This window comes from Panicum virgatum, chromosome 4N (assembly GCF_016808335.1).
Source record: "Panicum virgatum strain AP13 chromosome 4N, P.virgatum_v5, whole genome shotgun sequence".
NCBI lineage: Eukaryota > Viridiplantae > Streptophyta > Magnoliopsida > Poales > Poaceae > Panicum > Panicum virgatum.
Window position 1 is genome coordinate 34,949,173 of NC_053148.1, and position 23,257 is coordinate 34,972,429.

The following is a 23,257-nucleotide window of genomic DNA, read 5'->3' on the forward strand; positions in this document are numbered from 1 at the left end:
GATTTCAAATTGGAAAGGGCTATCAGTCCGGATAAAGGGAAAAGAGGCCTTAGGGACCGGTTTGTTTCTCTCACCCGATGCCAAAGGGTATTTCATTTCCCGCTCGTTGGGGACCTAAGGCACAGGGTGAAACCGTAACCGGTGCCTAAGGCTTTATTAAGACACCGATTTAAACTTTAATCGGTGCCTAAGGCCGCCATAGGTACCGGGTGATGTTTTCACCCGGTACCAAAGGCCCTGCCTATATAATCCATCCCCTTCTTCTTTCTCGCCTAAGTCCTCCCCGATCTTCTTCCTTGCCTCCGCCGCCACTGCGTCGACGTCGACCTCCCCGATCCTTGTGCCGCTGTCGCCATCCTTCGCCGCGCACCGCCGCATCGTCGTGCCGCCATCGCCGTTCTTCTCCGCGCTCGCTCCGGCGTCGTTCGCCTGGGCCGGTGGCCCCGCCCCTCCTCCGCCCTCGCCCGCGCCGACGTCTTCGTCGACGTCGACTCCGAGTGATTCCGCGCACCCGGCCCCGCTGGGGAAACGCCCGCGCGCGCCTTCCTCGTCCTCTCCGGTGCTCGCGCCGTCCTGGATCGCCCGCCCAGCCCGCCTTGGCGCCGCGTGCGGCCCTCTCCCCTACGGCGGCGAGCACCTCGACGCCGCCCCCCTCCACCGCGCTGGCAACTCGCCCCCCAACACTGCGCCGGCGACTCACCCCCCTCCACCGCGCTGAGCAGTGCCCCCGCGCGCGCCGAACGACGTAAGGAATGGCGGCGCTACCGCTCGCCGCCCCTTTTTTTCTTAATTGTTTTATTTATATATTAGTTTGTTGTATATATGTATATTTAAATAATTTCTGTATAATTAGTTTGTATTATATATGTATATATGTATATAGTATATAATTTAGGTATATAGTATATAATTTATATATATTAGTTTGCATAATTAGAAAAAATTTAGTTTCAAGTATTTAGATAGAATAATGCTTTTAACTATTACTATTAGATAGAATTTTTTAAATAATTTTTTTAATTGAAGAGTGAATAATGCTTTTAACTTCTAGCATTAGATACAATACTTTTTTAGAATTTTATTACTTTTATGTATAATTTTATTATAATGTATAATGTATAATGACGACGAGTAATGACGACGACGACGAGTAATGACGACGACAAGTAATGACGACATGTGTAATTTAGATGTCTTGTATTCAAAGAATTCAATTTACCAAGTATTTATTATTTTATTTTGTAATTCTTGATTACATGTATTGCATTTGTAATTTAGATTGATTTAAATTAATTCTCGAGCTCGAACCCGTTCGTATTCGCTCTCTAACTCACTCATGCATTCGCCATCCCTCGACCCTCGACCTCGACCCTCAACCCCCTTCCTCGACCCTGTTCCAACCCGGTTCCTCGACACACACACACACTCTCTCTCTCTCTTTCTCTCTCTCTCTAACACACTCTAACACACACACACACTAACACAATTGTACAAAGTATCGACCCTCGACTCCGTTCCTCGACCCGATTCCTTGACTCTAATACACTCGTGCTTCAGTTCTGGATGGTCACAGACTCTATACATTTTTACGGTTTCAGTTAAGGATGGACCCCTTCGGTGATGACGAGGCCGCTAGGCAATACATGTTGGACGCAATAAACAAAGATACGAGGGCCAACACCACCCAGCCAATCGGTGAAGAAGATGCTCGGACAGCTGATTCCTTCCTGAATATATCTGGAGATGCCGATGAAGAAGATGATGACTTTGCGCCGCAGCCCAATCATTAGCAGCACGTTCCAGTACATATCTTAATTATATATGCATGGTGATTTCGGTAGATTAGTTTTGCGATTAACATATCTTTTCTGTAATTTAGTCGACCTCCGCATCGACTTCGTTGAGCCAATCAAAGGGAGACGCCGGCCAACCAAGAAAATGGAGGGAAGACAGGTCGTCACAGAAGTGGACGCAGAGGGCTGTCCAAGTGCTCCAGAGGCTGCTAGCACAAAATTTGTCAACCAATGTGGTGTTATTGTTCGGGCAAGAATTCTGATCACCACAAGACTATGAAAATAGAGCAAACCAGAAGAACAACAACACGCCGTGCCTCCACATCAGAAGTAAATGTTATGGACAGAACTCAAGGATATGTTCACTCTTCTTGAAGGAGTTGACCTAGAACTTGTGAAGAAATGTGCCTTGAAAAAAATGGCACTTGCCTTTGCATCTTTCAAGAAGAAGTTGTACACCAATTACTTCAAGAAGGATAAGGAGCCGAACTGGGATGATCTTCCTCAGGTTAAACCATATTGGGAGGAGTTCAAACAATACAAACTATCAGAGGAAGCCCAGGGAAAATCCGAATAGGCCAAGGCGAATGCAGCAAATAAGAAGTATAGCCACCACCTTGGGGCTGGTGGGTACAAGAAGACAGTAAAAAAATGGCAGAAGATGGAGCAGGACCTTATGGACAGAGGCATTAGGCCGGCGACTTGGGATTGGCCGGATAAATCCAAGTGGTGGTTATTTGCTAACGGCGTGACACTAAACCAATTGGATGGAACTTTGGTCATGCCAGAGCATATGCAAGAAGTGTCCCGCGATCTGGTAACAGCAATAGATGAGGCCCAACAAGGAACATTCCAGCCTCAAAGGGAGAATAATAAACTGACCAGGGCATTAAAGAATCCGGAACACCCTGGACGAGCCCGCAGCATTGGCGTGGTCCCATGGAAAGTTGCTTGGGCCGGAGATTCTTCTTACAAGACTCACAGAAAGAGCAAAGTCGAACAAGAAGAGAAACTCCGCGCCTTACAAGAAGAGATGAACATGAAGATTGCGTCCTTGGAATCTCAGATGGACGCCAGGGTCAATGAGGTAGTGCAGCTAGCTCTGAGCAAAAGGGGCACTGCTGGGTCGCACCCAGATGTTGTGATAAGCCCGGCCTCTCAGCGACGCAACAGATGTGCATCCACGGCGGCGCCCGACATACAATCTGATCAGCACCCCCAGATTGAGCCAACGGTGGTAGATGACCAGAGGTATGCAGTGGATGATATCACCATGCCAACAATGTGCGAGCTACATGTGCGAGCAAAGAATATATCCATTCATGTAGCATACGGGTCAGCCCTGCCACTGAATCCTTGTACTACAATTCATGGAAGGCCGATACCCCCTGGCTACACCTCCGTCACAGTTGAGCAGATAGTTGGAAACAATGAGGATCTTGAGCTCGAGTTCGTTGGAGGGGATGGAGAGAAGACTTTGGGGGACGCACTGCACAGGGTTGTTCTATGGCGCAAGGCCGACATCAAACTTACTGCAAGCACAACGGCTCCCATGCAGACAGATCGCCCATCTCCGCAGCCTCCCTCACCACCGTCCCCACAACCACCTCCCTCACCACCATCTCCGCCGAGGCAAAGGGCCACGAGTACTCCAACTCCTCCTGCATCAGAAAAAGGAAAGAAAAAGACATCATCCCTCGCAACGGCTGGACCCTCAAAGAAGAAGCAGAAAACGGTTGAAAGAAAATTGACCTATGAGAAGACCGCTGAGGAGTTGGAAGAGGACACTGCTCGATATATAAAAGAACAGTTGAAGCCTAAAGTCCCCTCGCCGAGGGAAAAGGTACCTCTAGAATTAGGGAAAAAGCATCTCGCGAACCTAGACAACCCACCAAAACCGAAAAGCTTACCCTCGGACTATGATCATACTCTAACAAAGTCACACAAGGTGAGAAATGTGAAGAAAAAATGTGGCAAGACCATTCCTCTGCTTGGCACACAACAAAAAGAACTCAAGCCCCTCCGGGTGCCAGGGTTGCCACTCCTACACTCGACGAACGTACAACTCCAGGCGGACCTACAGGCGGCGATATTTCTTTCTGAAACTGGATTAACGCTAGAGCAGGCAACGAGGCAAGAGGAGGCAGATATCCCTGTTGCTCCTATTCTTACTCCATTCGAGTATGGAAAACCTTTTGTCACTGAGGAAGAGGAGAAAAGTCTAGGCACGCAGATGTTCAATTTGCATAGATGGTACCTGCGAATGTCGAATGACGAAGGGAAAATGTTTGGATTCAAGTATCATGACCATGATTTCTTCCGCGGGGAGGATGACTTCTGGGTATACTTTGAATATTTATATCACATTTACCATCGACAAGCCCTCGACACCTCTATCATCACCATTTAGGTTCTGTAAGTATCACTTACCTCTACATTAATACTTTTTGTTAACAAGAACGTAATTATCTGTGTGCATTATATAATTTCTATTGTATCGTTTAGACTGGAGATTCAAAGAAGCCGAAAACATGGATGGCACCATCAGATCGGCTTCATGTCTCCGTTGCTAGTCAACCAGAAAATGCTCAACGAAAATTACAAGGACACGTGCCAAAACATGTACGATTCGTTGACTAGGCAAAAATTACAAATCCTATATATACATACCATACAACTTTGGGTAAGCCTTGGTCAACTCAATCCTCTGTTATATCACTAAATAAATACTAAGTCATCTAATGCTTGTATGTATATATCCTATCTATATCTGCAGTTATCATTAGATTTTACTCATACTTTTCGTAGAGGCCGGCAATATTGTAGTCTTTGACTCAATGAGAAATCCAACGTCCACAATTCAACATATCATAGACCTCTTGAATAGGTAAGTTCAGTTTGCACAATCAAATCCTTTTTCTGTTAATAAAAATTCCTGAATATCAACCTTAACTTTGAGCTCAGGGTTTGGAAAATTTTTATGAAAACAAACAAAGGACGTGGTCAATGGAGGCCCGAACTGAACGTTAAAATGGATTATCCGGTATGTTAATTCACAAAGATTTGTCTATTTAAGTAATTCCAAATTATTCTAAATTGAGTAATTTATTTGTTTCTTCTTAAGTGTGCGAGACAAAAATAAGGAACTGATTGGTGTGGGTACTACGTATGCGACTACTTGCACATCATGACTCCATGAGGGAAGCCTACTACGGAGGACTTAAGAGTACGTACAAACCATTCACTAGTACATTTTCATAATTATACTAACGCACATGATGTTAATCCTTTTTTCCTAAATGATAGATGTCTCGAATGGGGGATGAATGTTACTCTACCGATCGGATCAACGCCGTGTGCGAGTAGCTCGCCGGATTCATTTTGAACGAGATCCTGGATCCTAGAGGCGAGTTCTACCACGATGGTCACATCCATAGAGGACTTCCATTGAGCTCCTGAGGGGCCCAGTAGTTGGACTACAAACATGACTTGTATATTTGTAAATATTTCTAAACGTGATGCCTTGATGTTTATATATTTGTAAATATATTAGTTTATCTAATTAGCTTAATTATATGCTCGTATTTGACTTTTAGTTAGTTTCAAATATTCTGTGAAATCAAACACGTACATACAACCAATCAACATATTGTACTGTAGAGCTCGAGTGCGCTTAGCAATTATAAAAGAATAAAATAGTAATAAATAAAATAAACAAAACTGGATTTGGGAAAATAAGGGGAACGGTCATTGCTACTGGCTGGAAAGACCAATCGATACCAAAGGGGCTGCCAGCTTGCGCCAGCGTGGCAGCCTCTGTGGTACCGGTTGGTCTTTCCAACCGGTACCAATGGAAGCCTAAGGCACCGGGTGAAAAACCCGAGGTCTTAGGGTGACGCCATTGGTCTCGGTTTGGGGGGACTGGTTGGAAAACCGGTGCCTAAGGCCGTTTCCAACCGGTTCCCATGGCACGTTTTCTAGTAGTGCCACATGGCTCTGGTCTTAGCTGATTAATTAGAGACGCTAGCTTATGATGATCTTACCAAAAGGGCAAGAGGGGAAGCATTGACAGGGTATAGCTCGGTCCTCTTGAGGCTTTGGTATGTGGTCCTTTGCTAAGGCACCTCCTCATTAGGGGGGGTTATGACCGCTTTGACTTGAAACCTTAGCGGATCGTCATGGGCAAGTGAATCTTTGTAAAGGCCTCGTAGCATCCCTATGCAATCACACCTCAGAAGTGTGGTATTGTGCCTGATCAGCATAGTGTGGTTGGGTCCAAAGTTCTTTTGAACTTTTACGCGACTTGTGGTGAAAGTGTACAACCTTAGCAGAGTGTAAAATTGATATATCAGCTGTGCTCACGGTCAAGAGCGGCATGGACCCTCACATGATAATTGAACTTGAAGAATGATTTAATCTGTGGTGTTTTGGCTTTATAATGTTGGATCCTTTATGATCCTATGCTTAAGTGGGTTGGTATAAACTTATACCTAGTAAATAGGTGCTGCTAATAAAATTTGACTAACTAAAATGCTAACTGCTATAAACCTCAGCTTTATCTTGATAGCCTTGCATCTTCCCCCACTTGTGGCCGTGTTTGGATGAATCCACGAAAACTTTTGCACAAAAAGACGAATGCATGCATGAAGTACTAAACGAAGTTTATTTGCAAAACCTTTTTAGGAATGGGTGTAACTTTTCGAGACGAATCTAATGAGCCAAGTTTCATCATTATTGGCTACAGTGATGCTACAGTAACCGCACTCAATCATCCTCTAATCATGCGGTCAAAGACCTCATTAGCTAGAGCAACTGCTACAGTACCACAGTTGTGGAGGTAATTTTGTAATTAGACTTTATTTAATACCCCTAATTAGTAGTCAAAGCATCGTTTCTCTCTCATCAAAACTTTTCCACCCTCCAACCAAACATGGCCTATTGAGTACCAACCATAAGTATACTCAGCCTTGCCTAATTGCTGTTCAGAAGAGAACGTTGAAGTGGAGAACTACAACAACTTCAAGGAGTTCTAGGCGTGCGTTCACTAGTCAAAGTTCCTGTGGGAGTTTATGAAGCTTTATTGAAGATCTCATATAGGATATTGGTGGAAAAATTAAAGACCTTCGTAAAGGTCTATTTATCAGAGTGTAATAAAGTTATTTACTCTCTCTTTCTTACATTTTGAACATTGTTTTGATATATTCACTTATGACGTCTATCATATGTGTGAAAACTTGATCCTGCCGCACATATGAGATGCATTCGGTTTTCTTTTAAAATCCGGTTGTGACACATTTCTGTGATCTCTTGTACAACTTGCAGAGGCACATTTGGGGGACATTTATGGCCATGTGCCCATTTATCACCAAAGACATAACAAAGACCAATAGCTCAACGATAAGCCTTGAGAGAGTTCCACTTATCATCAACATGTGTTTTGTTAGACTTCAAAATTTTCACACTCCTGTTCCTTTGGCTTGTCAGAATGAGAAGAAACCCGACTGGTTCCTTTGGATGACTCTACTTTCTGATGTATCTTCTTCAGATTTTCACACTCCTATTCCTGCAGCAAAGTGAGTGCACTAGCAGTATCCACATTTTTGGGCATATGTAAAGTAATTGGAGCACAAATTTCATCTTTCAGGCCATGCAGAAAATGATTCACAAAGAAGACATCATCATAGGAGTTGTTATAGAGCAAAATCTAATGGGATAACCACTCAAACGCCACATAGTACTCGGCGACATAACCGGTCTGTCGGAGCAAATCCAATTGGCGCATGTGGTTCTGTTACTAATCCTTATCAAAGCGATCACACACAGAAGAACACAAAGTTTCCCAATCCATAACCTGCCCACGGAGTTCTAAGGTTTGGAACCAAGCAGCTGCTGGAGCAAAGAAATTAAGCGCGACAAAGTGGGTTTTCAAGGACTCGCTCACGCTGTAAACCTCAAATTACATCATCTCATAATGATCCTTCCACAACCTCGGATTCTCACCATCAAAATTGGGAAACTCTAACTTTAGCAAAGGGCTCGATCAAGAACTACCACCGCGCTCAACATCAAAATCATGATGCAGGCCGAGAGGGTCATGGGTGTACATGTTGGTGTTTACCGCCGAGCCTGCTCAGGGATACCCTTAGCAGTAAGGTTTGTAGGTAGGGATCGACTGCTCTGGAACTCAATGGTACAAGGAACACAAAGATTTAGACAGGTTCGGGCCGCGATTTGCGTAATACCCTACGTCCTGTGTGGTTGTTTGTATTGCCTTAGGTGTTGATGATGTTTTGAGAGGGTCCCTGGCCGCCCTTATATATCTGGGGGGACAGGGTTACATGGAAAGTCCTAGCCGAATATAGTAGGAATCCTACTACAACACAATCGGGTAGTTTCCTTTGTACTGCAGCTAGTTCTACGCCTATTCGGGTAATTACAAGAGAGATAAGGTACATCCATAAGCTATCCCTTACACTAGAACATTCTATGCCTATAAGCAGTCCCGCGGCCCCGGGTCTGACAAGCCCCCGAGCTCTTCATAGCCGAGTCCTGCAAGCGTCGAGTACTTGGCTGGGCGTCTTCGAGTACTTCAAGTAGTCAGAACATCCTTCTGGTTGCTTTTGATCATCCTTCAAATACGTCGAGTAGTCCTCCAAGTACTTCCGGTTGCTCTGAGACTGTGAGGTGCTCATGCCCCAAAATCTTGATCATAAATGGTGAGCGAAGTACTCGTGCTCCATATGGAGTAGCCCCCGAGCCTTAGGTTGAATTGCAAAATCAGGCTGAGGGTCACTTCAGTCTTTTTCCTTCATTATTTTCCAGAAGAATTGAAAAATAAATCTCTGATGCACATATCTCGCAACCTCCGAACGTTAAATCAAAATCCTTTATTCTGCGGGTAGCCCCCGAGCAAAGATTTGGAATTAAGGATCTAAGACGTGGCATTAGATTTTATTCTTCAGAATATCTGCATGTTTAATCAGATCCGATATCCAAAAAAACCTATTTTTCGGGTAAAATCCTAGAAAAATAATTCGATTGGATATGCCACACTGATTGCACCTAAAATATCCTCAGAAATAAAACCCGGGATGTATATCTCTTTACTGTACGCTCACATGGGACTATACTGTATGGAGAATTATTGTGCCCGTGAATGCTGCCACTGTAGCATCACGGGTCTTTCTCCAGTGAGGTCCCTCGTGGCTATAAAAGGTGGGTGAGAGGCTTTTGACAGAAGCACCAGAATCCTGAAGCCATGGCTTGCGTTTGGTGTTCTTGCTCTCGCCCTCCTGAGGTTTGTGTGGTGTTTTTCAGCAAAAGATGCTAGAAGAGAACTTGCGAGTGACAAGAGAAGTCTCTGCTGCCAAACCCTGCAACTTTGCTTCTCTTGATGGATCCATGCTGGACATCATGTCCTTGCATATTCCAATGAGGCAGGTTCTCTGTCGATGGGTTGGGTCTTGTTGTGTTACATCCTTGGGGTTGCCTGTTTGTAGGTGCCCAAGATCTGACATCTCTGGTAAGGAGACTTAATCTTGTCACAACATATTCAGAGAGAAGGAGAAATTTCTCTACAAGATGCTACAAGAGATCTTGCGAGGCAATTACTGTAATCTACCTCCAAACTCTTGAATCTTTTCTCCCAGAATACGAGTACCATTATTCCCTTGATGGGAATAACAAGTTTGTACTTTGTCACGGCCTCGGGCCGATCTAGCTACAGCAGGGTTTGCTCAAGAAGCCAAGAAGTGTGCGTGCAGACCCGAGTCATTGTAAAGTTTTTAGAAGAAAGTACTTGAATTGTAATATCAAGAAGTTATACTGGGTCGAGTACTTTTCCTTTATTTTGGAATATAATCACAGTAGAAGGAAGTAAAGTCGAGTAGTTTGTCAAGGGATGTGAGTGTTTTCTTTTTTCAGAATGTAATCTTAGAAGAAAGAAATGTCTCAGAAAATCCCGTTTTTTCCACAATTGGTAACTGACTGTTTAGCCTTCTGGGTATTTACCGTGTTGCCACCGCCACTATAAAATAGAACGGTAACTAGGTTTTACCCCACCGGCCATTCTCTCTTTTACTGTTTAGATCTGTTCTTGCCCTCAGCCTCAAGCTTCTAGATCTAAACTTCCTTGCTTTCTCCTTGCTCCCAACTCCCTTAAGGTTTTAGCCATTGTATGCGTGTGAAGCGCTCTGTGAATTTCCGGATGGCTCCCAAGAAATCAAGCAAGGGCAAAGTCGTAGCTGCGGAGCCAACCCGTGAGGAGGGATGGGTTTCAAGTAAGTGCTCTGAATCTGACCTAGAAACCCTAGTTTCTGCTGGTCTTTTGCCGGAGAAATCTGTCATCCAATGGCATCCTGCCTTGGGTGAAGATCGTTCGTATGAAAATATGGGCGAAATCGTAGCTTTTGTTCCTTATTTTGAACGGGGATTAGGGCTCCCTTGTTCTTTTTTCCTTCTATGGGCTCCTACGTTACTATAGGATCCAGCTTCACCACTTGACCCCCAATTCCTTTGTTCATATTTCTATCTTCGTGCATTTGTGCAAAGCTTTTTCGGGCATCGAGCCCCATTTTGAGCTCTTTCGATTCCTTTTCCATCTTAAGCCGCAGCCAGATTCCTGCGTGTTAGATGTAGTAGGAGGTGCGGGTCTCCAGCTTAGACATGGGAAGGATAAAGTGTATATCCCCTATAAGCTTAGTAGCAAGGTAATCGACTGGAAACCCAAGTGGTTCTTAGTAGAAAACCAATGGGAGGGTGTACCCGCAATTACTCCAGGTCCTCCAATTCAGTGGCCTGAATGGAACAGGAAACCAATCGACAACAGTCAAATCCCCGAGCTTCTATCAAGAATTGCCGATCTTAGGAGGAAGAATTTGACTAGAGAGGCTGTTATGTTCGACTGGATGAAAAGAAGAATCCAGCCGCTGCAGGCTCGGGAAACATTTGGTTTCCAGTATCAGGGAACAACTGATTCATCAAGATACTTGGAGGAAGAGATCTCGGATGAAGAAGTGTTTAGTCGAGTCCAGCGACTGCTATGAAATGTAAAGAAAGTACATGTTGTTCCTGATACTTTTTCTGCTGCGAATCCTCCAAAGCAGGTACAGATAAGAGTAGTCGATTTGTAGTAATTGAGTACCTTACCTTAGTGTGATTCTGATAAAATTTTTTGCTTTCTGTAGGAGGACGTGGAGCGTTTTAAGAGTAGTCCTCCATTGCTAGGCACTTAATCGTCCTTTTTCTTTCTCCACGCACTCTTATACTGTCAACCACATCCCAGAATATTCTCATAAAATCTTACATGAGCAATACTAATATCTGATCTTGGTTGTGCAGATGAAGAGGCAGCTGGGGAGAAAAGTAATGGGGAGCACAACCCTACCCCGACCGTGGATACCCAAGCGGGACACCCGAAGGGTACACGATCGACGGTGAGGAAGCGTAGTAGCTCCACACAAGCTACCAGCAACAGGTAAGTAGCTTATTGGTTGCAATCGAGTACTTTGGCAAGTTTGTCGAGTTGCTTGATTTGATTTGAAGATTTTTGCTTTTGAAGTCCAGCGGCTAAAATGCCATGGACTATAACATCTGGGGATGATGCTGTGGTGGGACAGACCGTCCCTTCCACCACAGTGGACCTATCAAAGGGGACTGGGACTACTCAACCAGCGAGTAGTTCCAATGTTCATGATGCCGGGGATTCGGATAGCAAGGCCGTCATCCTGAGGCCGCCCCGAAAATTTTGCGTGAGGATGCTTGCTGTGACGAGGGCATCTTCGTAAGTTCTTCTGAACTTGTTTGTAGATTTGGCTGTGTAACGCGTGCATTTTAACTGTTTTGTCTTTACAGTGATGCACTTCTAGAGGCAAGAGGGGAAACTGAAGACGATTCAGCCCCCAAGACATCAGTGGAGAATCCCAGAGCACTCTAGAGATGGATGCTTGACAGGCGGAGGAGTTGGCGAATTCCATGCTTCTTAATTCTCCACTTCCTGATGGTGAGAGGGGCGATGAAAGGCTCTCGGAGGGTGATGGAAGCAACAAGCTTCCAAAGGAAGGAGACGACGAGAAGCTTCCCGAGGAGACTCCTACAGGTAACCTTATGATGCCTTGTACTTGATAAAAGTACTTTCCTTTGCTCTTAATTTGGTTTTGTAACCCATTTTTCCTCTAGATTCCCAAAATCTAGAGGATATTGTAGAGAAAGTTGAAGATGTGCCACAAAAGGCAGTCTCCGTGGTGCAGACGACTACTTCCTAGGTCTCATCAGGAAGTGTCGTGCCACAAGAAAAGCTGAAGCTTGCTTTCAAGTTGTTGGGGGTAAGTAGTCAAATATCTCGAGTACTTGTTTTCTTAGATCGAGTAATGTATACTGATCCTTTTGTTTTATATATGTTCGGCAGGAGGTGTTAAAATAGGAAGGTAGCCAGCCCCAGGACAATTCAGAGCTAAATGCTCTGAGAGAGTGAGTAAAAACGCTCTCGTCTGTGAAGGCCGCCCTTCATGAGAAGATCAAGAAGCTCTCCAAGGCCAAAAAGGGTTAGTCTTTAGCATAAATGATGTAGTCGACTGGATTGTTCTGCTTGGTGTTTATAAGCTTTTCTTTTAATCGAGTACACAGCTTAGTCAAAATCGTTAAAGATTGAGGAGAGCCTGGTACTGGATCTAAAGATTCTTATGTACCGAAACACAGATGAAATTGAGAAGCTCAAGAAGATCAAGGAGGACTCTGACCGGGAGGTGGCAATAGCCCTTAAGCAACTCAAAGACCTGTCAGAGTCTCGGGACTTGATGCTGCAAGAACTCGTGGAGCTGAGAGATGTGAAGGATGCTGCTCAAGACGTGGCACGACTTGTGGAGATCCCAGAAGGGAGTGAAGACGAACCGCTCATGTTGGCGGTGAGGCTTCGGAAAGTACCCGAAAGCTTTGAAAGGTTGTCTCCACAACCACTCGACAGTACATAGGTCATGTACTCGGGTTGGTGAAGTCCTATTGGCCACGTACTCCACTGGATAGGGAAGGTGTAAAGGCCGATTGCACCGATGACCAATTTGGTCAATATCTGAGAGAGACCTCCCCCATAGCAGACAAGATAGTGGAGACCTTGAACAAGTCCGGGTCACCTTGAGTTTTCTGTGAACTGTTTGGCGTGTGAGACACAAGTTCTTTGTACAAATGTTTAAATTTGTGTAATGTGGAGTACTTGTTTAATGGAAGGATTGCATGATCCTTTGATATGTTGAGTAATGATACTCGAAAGGTTTGAGTTCTGGCAGCATCGCGCCTACTCAATCTTGATAGTAGATAGAAAGAGTTGTATCCGTTGGTACCTTAAGAGGCAGAGTATTCTCGAGGAGAGTCGAGTAGAATGGTTCTATTCAGAACTTTAGTGCTGACCGGTTAGGATTGAATCCTGCAAGATTAAACAAGTGGGAAAAGCACTTTGCACGAGGGAGTTTTTAAGCCATAGATTAATTCAAAATTTTTTTAAAAAAGAAATATTTATGTTAGAGCAATGCTCTTATGGACTTGATTGTCCAATCGAATCGAGAGACTCTTATCGAGTATTTGAAGAATTAGGAGCTTGGATGATGCTCTTTGATACATAGATGAACAGGAGACTCTCGACAACTACTTAGGGTACCAAGGGAAGATAGAGCATTTTTAGTGTCTCGAGCAAGCAGGTAGAACCCGTCAAGTACTCGAGGCAACAAGCCCCGTAGTGTAATTCCCTCGGTGGTCCAAGCAAGCGGGAGACTCGTGTCGACCTATTTACTAGGGATGAAAGGTCGGGAACGGTCGGGAAAATAGCCTAACCATTTTTGTTTTCATACTTTTATTCGGAAACGGAAACGGAAACAGGAAAGCTCGGTCGGGAAAATGAATTCGGTTATGCAGGATATCGGAAACGGTACAATTCGATCGGAGACACTTCGACAGCGGTCGGGAATCGATATAAGAAACGGGAATACCGACACAAATATAACCACTCTAAATGTTCAACTCAATGCAATGGATACAACTGTGCATAGTTCATGGACCAATAATACTATAAGTTTATAGATGGCAATATTCAAGTAACAACTCGTGCATAAGCACACTCCACACTAGGGCCTTGTTTAGATCCCAAAACATAAAATGCAATTTTTTTGTAAATCGTTTGCATGGTGTACTAAATGTAGTAAAAAAATAAATTACATTATACAAATAGACTGTAAATCGCGAGACAAATCTAATGAGCCTAATTACGACATGATTAGACACTAAATTGCTACAATAATGCTACAGTAAACATGCTCTAATGATGGATTACTTAGGCTCATTAGATTCGTCTTATAGTTTACAGACGAGATCTGTAATTAGTTTTGTGATTAGTTTACATTTAATACTTCAAATATTGAAGATTCCCTTCTAAAAACGTAAAAATGCAAAATACAAAGTGATCTAAACACACCCTAGGCATATATTTCTTAGTACATGAGTACTGCTTGACATGATATGACATTTCATTTAGCGTATACTTATATTTTAGTACACTACTGAAAAATAAACAGAAACCCCCAAAAAAAAAACTCCGACAGTTTGTAGGCCACCATGCACATGCTTACATGTAGGCAAGAGACAAGCACAGATTGCTTGGACAGCAGCTAGCAGGCCATGGGCCGCATGCATGCACGAGCAAGCGCAGCGGTGCAGGCCTGCAATACGGCAATGGCAGCAACACCCACCAGTTGGCGAGTAGTCCCACCTCGTTTATCCTAAAAATCATGCATGCGCTGGTGAGCTATAAAGGAGGAGGAGGTTGGGAAGGAATTACATTCACTTGCTAAACGGGAGCACCTCTGGAAAATCCGGGAATTCCCGAGAGAAAAAACGGGATCCGAAGAAACGGTCAGGAAATGTTCGCTCCTGATTCCGATCCCGTTCCTGTGGCCTTGTGACTGTTTCCGACCGGATTCCCGTTTTTTCCCGGCTAAAACGGTAACGGTCAGGAAATTTCGGAAATGGTGTCGGTCGGGACGGGATTTTTCCGTTCCGTTTTCATCCCTACTATTTACAGTACCAAGAACATGTTTTATGCTCCTTGGAATAATTTTCAAAGCTGACATTAGGATGGGCCTCATCTGATCACCCAAGTGGGAAAAACTTTTTATGAAAATATCCCCAAACTACTCGATCCAGTGAGTAGTGTGTCCTACACAAGGACTGGATTGATTTCTAAAATAGACTTGTTAGGATGAACTCCGTCAAGATACCCAAGATGAAAATATTTTAGAAATATCCCAAACTTACTTGAGCAAGGCAAGTAAGGTGTCCTACCCAAGGACTGGAGTAATTTCTAAGATAGATTTGTTAGGATGAACCCCGTCAAGTTACCCAAGATGAAACTATTTTAAAAGTATCCAAGATCTACTCGAGCCAGCGAGTAGGGTGTCCTAACCAAGGACTTGAGTAATTCTTAGGACAGGTATGTTAGGATGAACTCCGTCGGGTTACTCAAGACGAAAATATCGAAAGAATATTCAAAACCTACTCAAGCCAGCGAGTAGGGTGTCCTAACCAAGGACTGGAGTAACTCTTAGGATAGGTCTGTTAGGATGAACCCCGTCGGGTTACCCAAGATGAAAATGTTGAAAGAGTATCCAAAGCCTAATCGAGCTAGCGAGTAGGGTGTCCTAACCAAGGACCGGAGTAATCCTTAGGATAGATCTGTTAGGATGAACCCCGTCGGGTTACCCAAGACAAAACCGTCGTAAAGATATCTAAAACCTACTCGAGCCAGCAAGTAGGGTGTCCTAACCAAGGACTAGAGTAACTCTTAGAACAGGTCTGTTAGGATGAACCCCGTCGGATTACCCAAGACGAAAATGTCGAAAGAATATCCAAAACCTACTCGAGCTAGCGAGTAGGGTGTCCTAACTAAGGACTAGAGTAATCCTTAAGACAAGTCTGTTAGGATAAACCCCGTCGGGTTACCCAAGACGAAAATGTCGAAAGGATACTCGAGGTAAACCATAGAAAACTACTCGATTGCTGCTCCATATTTGAGCAGAGCATTCGGAGTAGCATTATTTATGGGGTATAGATCCAATGAGTGAGAGCGAAGTAGTCGATTTATGAAGAAATCAACTTTTATTGAAGACTTGTCAAGATTACAGCGATTTGTAAAATGACAGACTCTGGCTCTTAATACCTACCCCTTGCCCATAGACGTGAGCAATGTTTTACATGGATAGAAAACATTCGGGAGTAATACTAGTCGGTATGAGAGTCGACTAGATTTTAGGTAAAGTTTCCTTTACTGGTGGTGCCCCAAGGGCCTTGCGGAGTGAGTTGCACTCGAAGATCGTGTGAGTGCTCTTTGGGTGCATGAAGCACTTGCGTAGGAGCATTTTGTTGATCTTGTCTCCGCTAAGAGATGTTTCTCCATGGTGTTGGGTGCGAGGCTTACCCTGGGGGAGGGTAGTTGCCGGCTTGCGCTTCTTAAAAGATGCGGAAGCATTTGCTGGGATGTGGTAGTTGGAAGAATGGATATAAGCCTCTATTTCCTCACGCTCCTTTCTCCTTGAGATGATGACATTGCGCGCGTCACGACCAATGTTGATCACATTGTAGAGGTCGCTGTTGGAGTAGTCGTAGTTGTCGCCTTGCTGTTCTTGCTGGCGGTTGGTGAGGTGCTGGCGCCTAAATACCCACTTCTGGTTAAGCAGGCGACAATGCTAATAGAGATCGTCTGCTGCGTGCTGCTCTTCCAGTTGAACGGTAACTGTTACTGCTGGAGGAGGTGCAGGCGGGTCTTGCTTGGTGGCAGCTTGGGCTTCTATGACCGTGAATGGAGTAGTTTTCATGTTGTCAGAAAGATACTCGTCAAAGTCATCAGAATTATAGTCGTCGAGATTTAGATGCTCCGTGGAATCATCCTCTGGTTCATGGACTTCAGAGATGCGAACCATGAGGATTTCACGGAAAAGATCTTGAATTTCTTGGTCTTGTTTGCTTGATGACGGGTCTAGTGGAGTGCTCTGCTGGAAGGGAAGATCTGTTGGCTGAGAGCCGAAAACGTGAGGATCTTGTGTCTCCTTCAAACGCACTGTCCGTTCTTGCGGCGTTGCATATATGACCAAGGTTGGAAGGGAGTCCTGATCGGACTTAGAATTCTTAGTCGAGTTGGATTTGGCTTCCTTGCTGTACTGGATTAGGTCATCCAGCTCGTCCTCCGAGTCGCAAGAGTACTCGGAGTCGGAATCGGTTAGGCCACCGATTTTGGAATATGTGTGCTTTGGGTGAGCGAGAAGCGGAATGCCCATCTCTACACTGAGGGTGTTCTCGTTCATCCAATGTAGCCATGATTGTGTGGGAGTCAATCCTTCAGGCTCCTTAATCCAGGGTTTGTCAAAAATCGACTTGCTGAATTGTTCTGGAGCTTTGGATTTCCCCTTTTTGAGCTTGGCCAGTTCCCAGAGGGCGTCAACATTCTAGGGTGGATGGGCCATTGCGTCCATGAACAAGTCAACTTTATCTGACCAGTCTTCGAAGTCATCGAATGGTTCAAAGTTGCCGAGGCTGTTCATGAATTGATCAAAATCCTGATTGAACAAGGAATCAGAGGTGTCAGTTGGTTCGGGAATCCAACCGTGAGCAGATTTTGGTGGAGGGTTCTGAGGTTTTCTGGAGGTAGACGGTCCCATCTGAGCAAGACGGGGGCTTGTCTTTCCAGATCTCCCGCAGATTCCTCCTTCCGGTTTCTGATTTTTATTTTGCGGAGTGCTTTCAGCTATCTTGATGCAGTCGATGAGCTTGGAATCTACTCGATTGACCCCTGAGAGTATGTCGCCCGACCGTTCCTGTGGTGGGTTCAATGCTTTTGGGTTCTGCTGTGATTTAGATGGGCTAAGGGCGGATTCTGCAAGTTTAATGCATCCTTCTATTCATCGTGAGACCTGATCTACTCCGTCGAGTAGTTCATGGTTGATGATCTTGGGGCGCTTGATTGACTTGAGATAAGTCACGTATTTTCTGAGGGTTTCGGAAAAGTAGTGTTTTTCGAAATTAGAGTTTGTATCGAACTTGACTGACCCGAGAATTCGAGTTGGAGTTGAAACATTTTCTGTAGTGTCTGAACTGAGCTCGAGTAGAGCTCTTTTTCTGTTGAGATCTGCGATCTCGCAAACGTCGGCGGGTTGGAGGATGGTTTTCGATTTAGGCGAGTTGGGCGTGACAAGGTGGCTGGAGAAGCCGCCCAATCCGTCAGCCGTGCAAGACCAGGAACCGAAAACAAGGGTTGTGCCCTCAGGCACATTGTTGGCGTCGCTTCATCCGGCTATCGAATTCGCCGATGAACTCGTCGAATTCCCTACCTAGTGCGTCAGCTGTCGGTGTTTACCGCCAAGCTTGCTCAGGGATACCCTTAGCAGTAAGGTTTGTAGATAGGGATCGACTGCTCTGGAACTCGACGGTACAAGGAACACAAAGATTTAGACAGGTTCGGGCCGCGAGTTGCGTAATACCCTACGTCATGTGTGGTTGTTTGTATTGCCTTAGGTGTTGATGATGTTTTGAGGGGGTCTCTGCCCACTCTTATATATCCGGGAGGACAGAGTTACATGGAAAGTCCTAGCCGAATACCGTTGGAATCCTACTACAACACAATCAGGAAGTTTCCTTTGTATTGCAGCTAGTTCTACGTCTATTCGGGTAGTTACAAGAGAGATAAGGTACATCCATAAGCTATCTTTTACTCTAGAACATTCTATGCCTATAAGCAGTCTCGCTGCCCCGGGTCTGACAGTACACATGACCGGGAATGGCGGATGAGATCCTAGGATTCCACTACCGACGTCCCAGTGGTTGTTGGCGACGTGGTGCCTGCTGGGCCGCTCCCAAGACGGTGCAGATGGGCGCACCTCCTGCTGCGAAGTCCACCGTGATTGGGGATGCGGCGGGGCCATCGTCGGGCAGAGAAGAGGCAACGTTTGCACGGGGTGGCGGCGGTGGCATCTCCAAGCCACGGACATGGACCACAGTATCGTCGGATTGGGTGAGAAGCTTCTCCATCGATGCCTCCTCGGATGCCTTCCATACATCGAGACCCGTCAACTTGTCCAAGACCTTCATCATGATGGCGTCGAAGCCGTCGAACTTCTTTGCGAGATCCTCCATGAAAATCGTCACAGTTGCTTCGAACTTGCTTGGTTTTCACGGCGCCAGATCAAAGAAACGCGCGTGAATATGGGAAAAAATTTGGGAGTGGCGGCTCTGGATACCAATTGTTACGATCTAGGATAGTTGGAGAAGCAGATTAGAAGGGAATCAGCTAGAAATTGAGCGGGATTGGGAAATTGGGGGAAGAACTCCGGAAGAACAGAGGAGGTCACGGTTCAATGTTTTTCTTCTTAATTACCCAATCCTACACAGCGGGGACAGCTTTATAGCGAAGCTGTCCTGATGGTTCAGGACAACAAGTAACGGCCCAACTCAAGTACATGTGGGCCGGCTCAACAACACCAACGGCCTTTACAAGACTACTACCTAGCCTCAGGTCGTAATAACGTTGTGTTAAACTTTACCGGTAAGAAAAAAAAACCAAAGGTCGTTTATGTCCATAAACATGTTTCTCGAAAAATTTTCGGAAAAAATCTCTCAAACTGTACCAAAAATAATCTAGAATCCTTACAAACAATCTATCTAATATGAAAAACAAGACATCACAATGCTTAAAAATAAGAAGACATGTAGCTTAGGAGGTAAGGGGTGAGTACGGATTCAAGATTAGCGAGAAATTTTTATCAAACCACTCACCACCGATAAATGCGGTTGTCGGTTTTCTCGGAATTTTTTAGCCGATAATTTTTTCCCTAGTTAGCACGAGACATGGCCGCGCTAATCTCGACGCCATCAAGCTCAGGAAATCGCCCTCCTCAACAGCCTCGCCACCGCCAAGCAGCTCTTACAGTTTTTTTTTTATCACATCTTTCGCGAGTTCATACACATTCAGAAGCAATGGGCAGCGCTCAGGACCTGATCTCCGATTCGGGCCCAAAACCGAATCCCCGGCGTTGATGTCGTGAGCATCATCATGTCCAACTCGTGAAAATTTTAAACCTCGCCATCGTCAATGCAAGCCGCTGCCCCGGCCTCAGAATATAGCTAGATTAGCCTATATCCCCGCAGCCTAAGCTGTTGATTTGCCGGAGGGATGCAGTTACGCGCGAGCCCTATTATACTGCCCGCCGCCATTAACCTATGGTTCCTCTCCTAATGTGGCGCAGAAAAAGAATCCTTTTTTTTGTGCGTGATTGACACTAACCACGCCATTGCCACCAGCTTGTTAAATGGTCACGCCATGGTCATGTGCCTCCACCTCCCCCAGCATGTTGTTACCGTGCCTGCAGGCTGCAGCAGGGGAGGAGGCAGCTGGCTTCCCCGATCTCCATCCATCAGAGTTTCCGTCTATATGTACTGTCACCTTTTCTCCGGTAGTGATCTCATCAGGCGACATCAGATCGAGCTCTGGGGCTCACCATAATCTCACTCACCGCTTGATGCACAGGGAGGGAGGGGGTTAGGGGGAGAGAGAGTGAGGGGAGAGAGAGAGAGAGAGGTAGATGGGGAGGCCGCCGTGCTGCGACAAGGCGAACGTGAAGAAGGGGCCGTGGACGCCGGAGGAGGACGCCAAGCTGCTGGCCTACACCTCCACCCATGGCACCGGCAACTGGACCAACGTGCCCCAGAGAGCAGGTCGTCATCTTTTTTGCTTGGCTTGCTGCTGATGTGGAGATTGGGAGCTAAACCAAGGTGCGTGCATGGTTGCAGGGCTGAAGAGGTGCGGCAAGAGCTGCAGGCTGAGGTACACCAACTACCTGCGCCCCAACCTCAAGCACGAGAACTTCACCCAGGAGGAGGAGGACCTCATCGTCACCCTCCACGCCATGCTCGGGAGCAGGTACAGTACATTGCTGCAATCGGGCTGGTTTTTCTTTTTCTTTTATCGTTTGCTTTGTTTGTAAAGGTAGTACTTTAACATGCATGCATTGTCTTTTGATCTTGTCAATTACTAGGAACTACTCCGATCCATCCGATCCAGTAGTTCACTTTTGTCTACCCCCTATTCAAATTTTGTCCAAATTTGACCAAATCGATAGAAAAATATAATAATTTCTGGAATATCAAATAAATGCACAATCAAGATATAGTTATCATAGTGGATTTAATGAAATCAAATTTTGCATTTTGTAGACATTGATACTTTTCTTCGGAAAATTTGATCGAAGTTAGATAAGTTGGTCAAGGTTATATAATTTGGAACAGACGACAGAGTAGTGTTCAGATCCAGTAGCACTGTATGTCAGGGCAATTCATTTCATCGATCTATATGTTAATGCAGATCTGAAACAAGTTATCTCATGTGACAGTATTTACGCTCCAAAATTAAAATCTGAATTCTCAAATACACGCGCTATACTTCTCTTCATCGAGAACAAGAACAAGAAAAAGTTCAGCACTTCTGAAGATTCACGTGGGCAACTTCCGAACTGCACTTCTAATTCTAACAAATCATGAAGATTAGTTCAGATTTCAATTATTGAATCCTAACAATTTCTAGAGATATTATTGCCCACTCCCGAACAAGCCCTAGCTATCGCATATGTGCCGTTGCTGATGGATCCAATCTTGATTCGCCATGCGAACGAAAATGACGTGACACCGTCCTCGACCTCGAGACCGTTGCTGCTCCGAGCGATAACGAACTGTACGATCGAGCAGTGGCATACGCAATGCGTGCGCTCATGCAAAGCTGATTGCAACCTCTTCTGATCTTCGACGACGATCACTCAAAGCCATATAGTTGCTTGCATTACTCCGTTTTAATTGCTATATGCATGGGAGATGATCTTAGATTGAGATGCTCTTGAGATCAATTTGTCACCAGCTACTAGATGGATGAAATGCTTGCGTTTTATTTGCAGGTGGTCTCTGATCGCGAACCAGCTGCCGGGGCGCACGGACAACGACGTGAAGAACTACTGGAACACGAAGCTGAGCAAGAAGCTCCGGCAGCGCGGGATCGACCCCATCACGCACCGCCCCATCGCCGACCTCATGCACAGCATCGGCGCGCTCGCCATCCGCCCGCCGCAGCCGGCGCACTCTCCCAACGGCGGCTCCTCCTCCTACCTCCCCGCGCCGGCCGCGCTCCCGCTCGTCCACGAGGTCGCGTACCATGCCGCTGGCATCCTGCAGCCGCTGCCGCCGCCGCCGCCGCAGCAGCAGCAGGCCGTCATTGCGCGCGTGGACGTGGACGCCACCGCGTCGCCGGCCGCGGACCACGGGCAGCAGCTCAAGTGGAGCGACTTCCTCGCCGACGACGCCGCGGCCGCGGCCTCCGAGGCGCAGCAGGTTCTTGGCCAGTACCACCACGAGGCCGGTGGCAGCAGCGTTCTGGCAGCTGGGAGCAGCAGCGCTGGTGGCGGCCGCGCGTGCGGTGACGGTGGCGGCGGCGACGACGGCGCGGCGGCGTTCATCGACGCGATCCTGGACTGCGACAAGGAGACCGGGGTGGACCAGCTCATCGCCGAGCTGCTGGCGGACCCGGCCTACTACGCCGGCTCCTCCTCCTCGTCGTCCGAGTTGGGCTGGGGTTGCTGATTAATTCATTGATTGATTAACCGTACCGTTATGCAAAATCTGGGCCGCTTAATTTTTAGGCGAATTACGACTAGTCTTCTTTGATTCAAGCATGGGCTTTGCTACCCGGTCGATCCTTAGCTTCTACAGAGCTGATTATTTCATCTTTACATCATGCACTGAACCGTTTCGTCATTTATGATTATTGCTATTTGTAATTTTTTCCCCTTTTCATAGGTGATGAATAATGTGCTTGTGTTGGAGCATTTGATCTTTTCTTAGAAAATATGTTTCTATATGTTCTTTTTTTTCTTCCTTTGCAACATGGTGTTTTCTGAACAACAAAATTCACCTGGAGAAGTCCTTGCTGTCTGACCGTAATCTTTTTAAAAAAAGACTTAATGTCTGGCCGTAATCAAACCCAGCAGATGCGAAGCTCTGCCAGAGAATATGTTTGGATGAACTGACCCTAACCGGTTTTCTCCTCTCATAGGCAGCCTCATTTTACAATAGGACAGGAGTCACTTCAGATCTTGTGCAAATTCTTCATACACACGTACAAAATCGATGAGCAGCGCCCTGGGCCTGATGTGCTCGGGGGCAAAACCGAATTTTCATCGTTGATGCCATGAAAATCATCATGTCTAACTAGTAGCTAGTGAAATTTTTTGACCTCGCCATCATCCTCGAGCAGCTGCCCCCCAAAATATAGAGGTCTCACTAGATTTGTCGGGCTTCCCGTCCCGGTAGAAAAATAAATATGTGCAAGTCACTACTACAATTTTGGATTACGCGAGTCATTTAAAAAACAGCTTAGAGGCATTTCTTATTAACAG

At 45.7% G+C, this 23,257-nt stretch overlaps 1 protein-coding gene across 1 annotated transcript; it reads left to right on the top strand.

Moving 5' to 3' along the window:
- The first annotated feature begins 20,401 nt into the window (after window positions 1-20,401).
- On the top strand, window positions 20,402-22,442 carry LOC120669535 (transcription factor MYB41-like). The gene is made up of 3 exons (XM_039949305.1): window positions 20,402-20,534; window positions 20,610-20,739; window positions 21,764-22,442. The coding sequence occupies exons 1-3, from the start codon at window positions 20,402-20,404 to the stop codon at window positions 22,440-22,442; spliced, it is 942 nt and encodes a 313-aa protein (XP_039805239.1).
- Window positions 22,443-23,257: the final 815 nt, after the last annotated feature.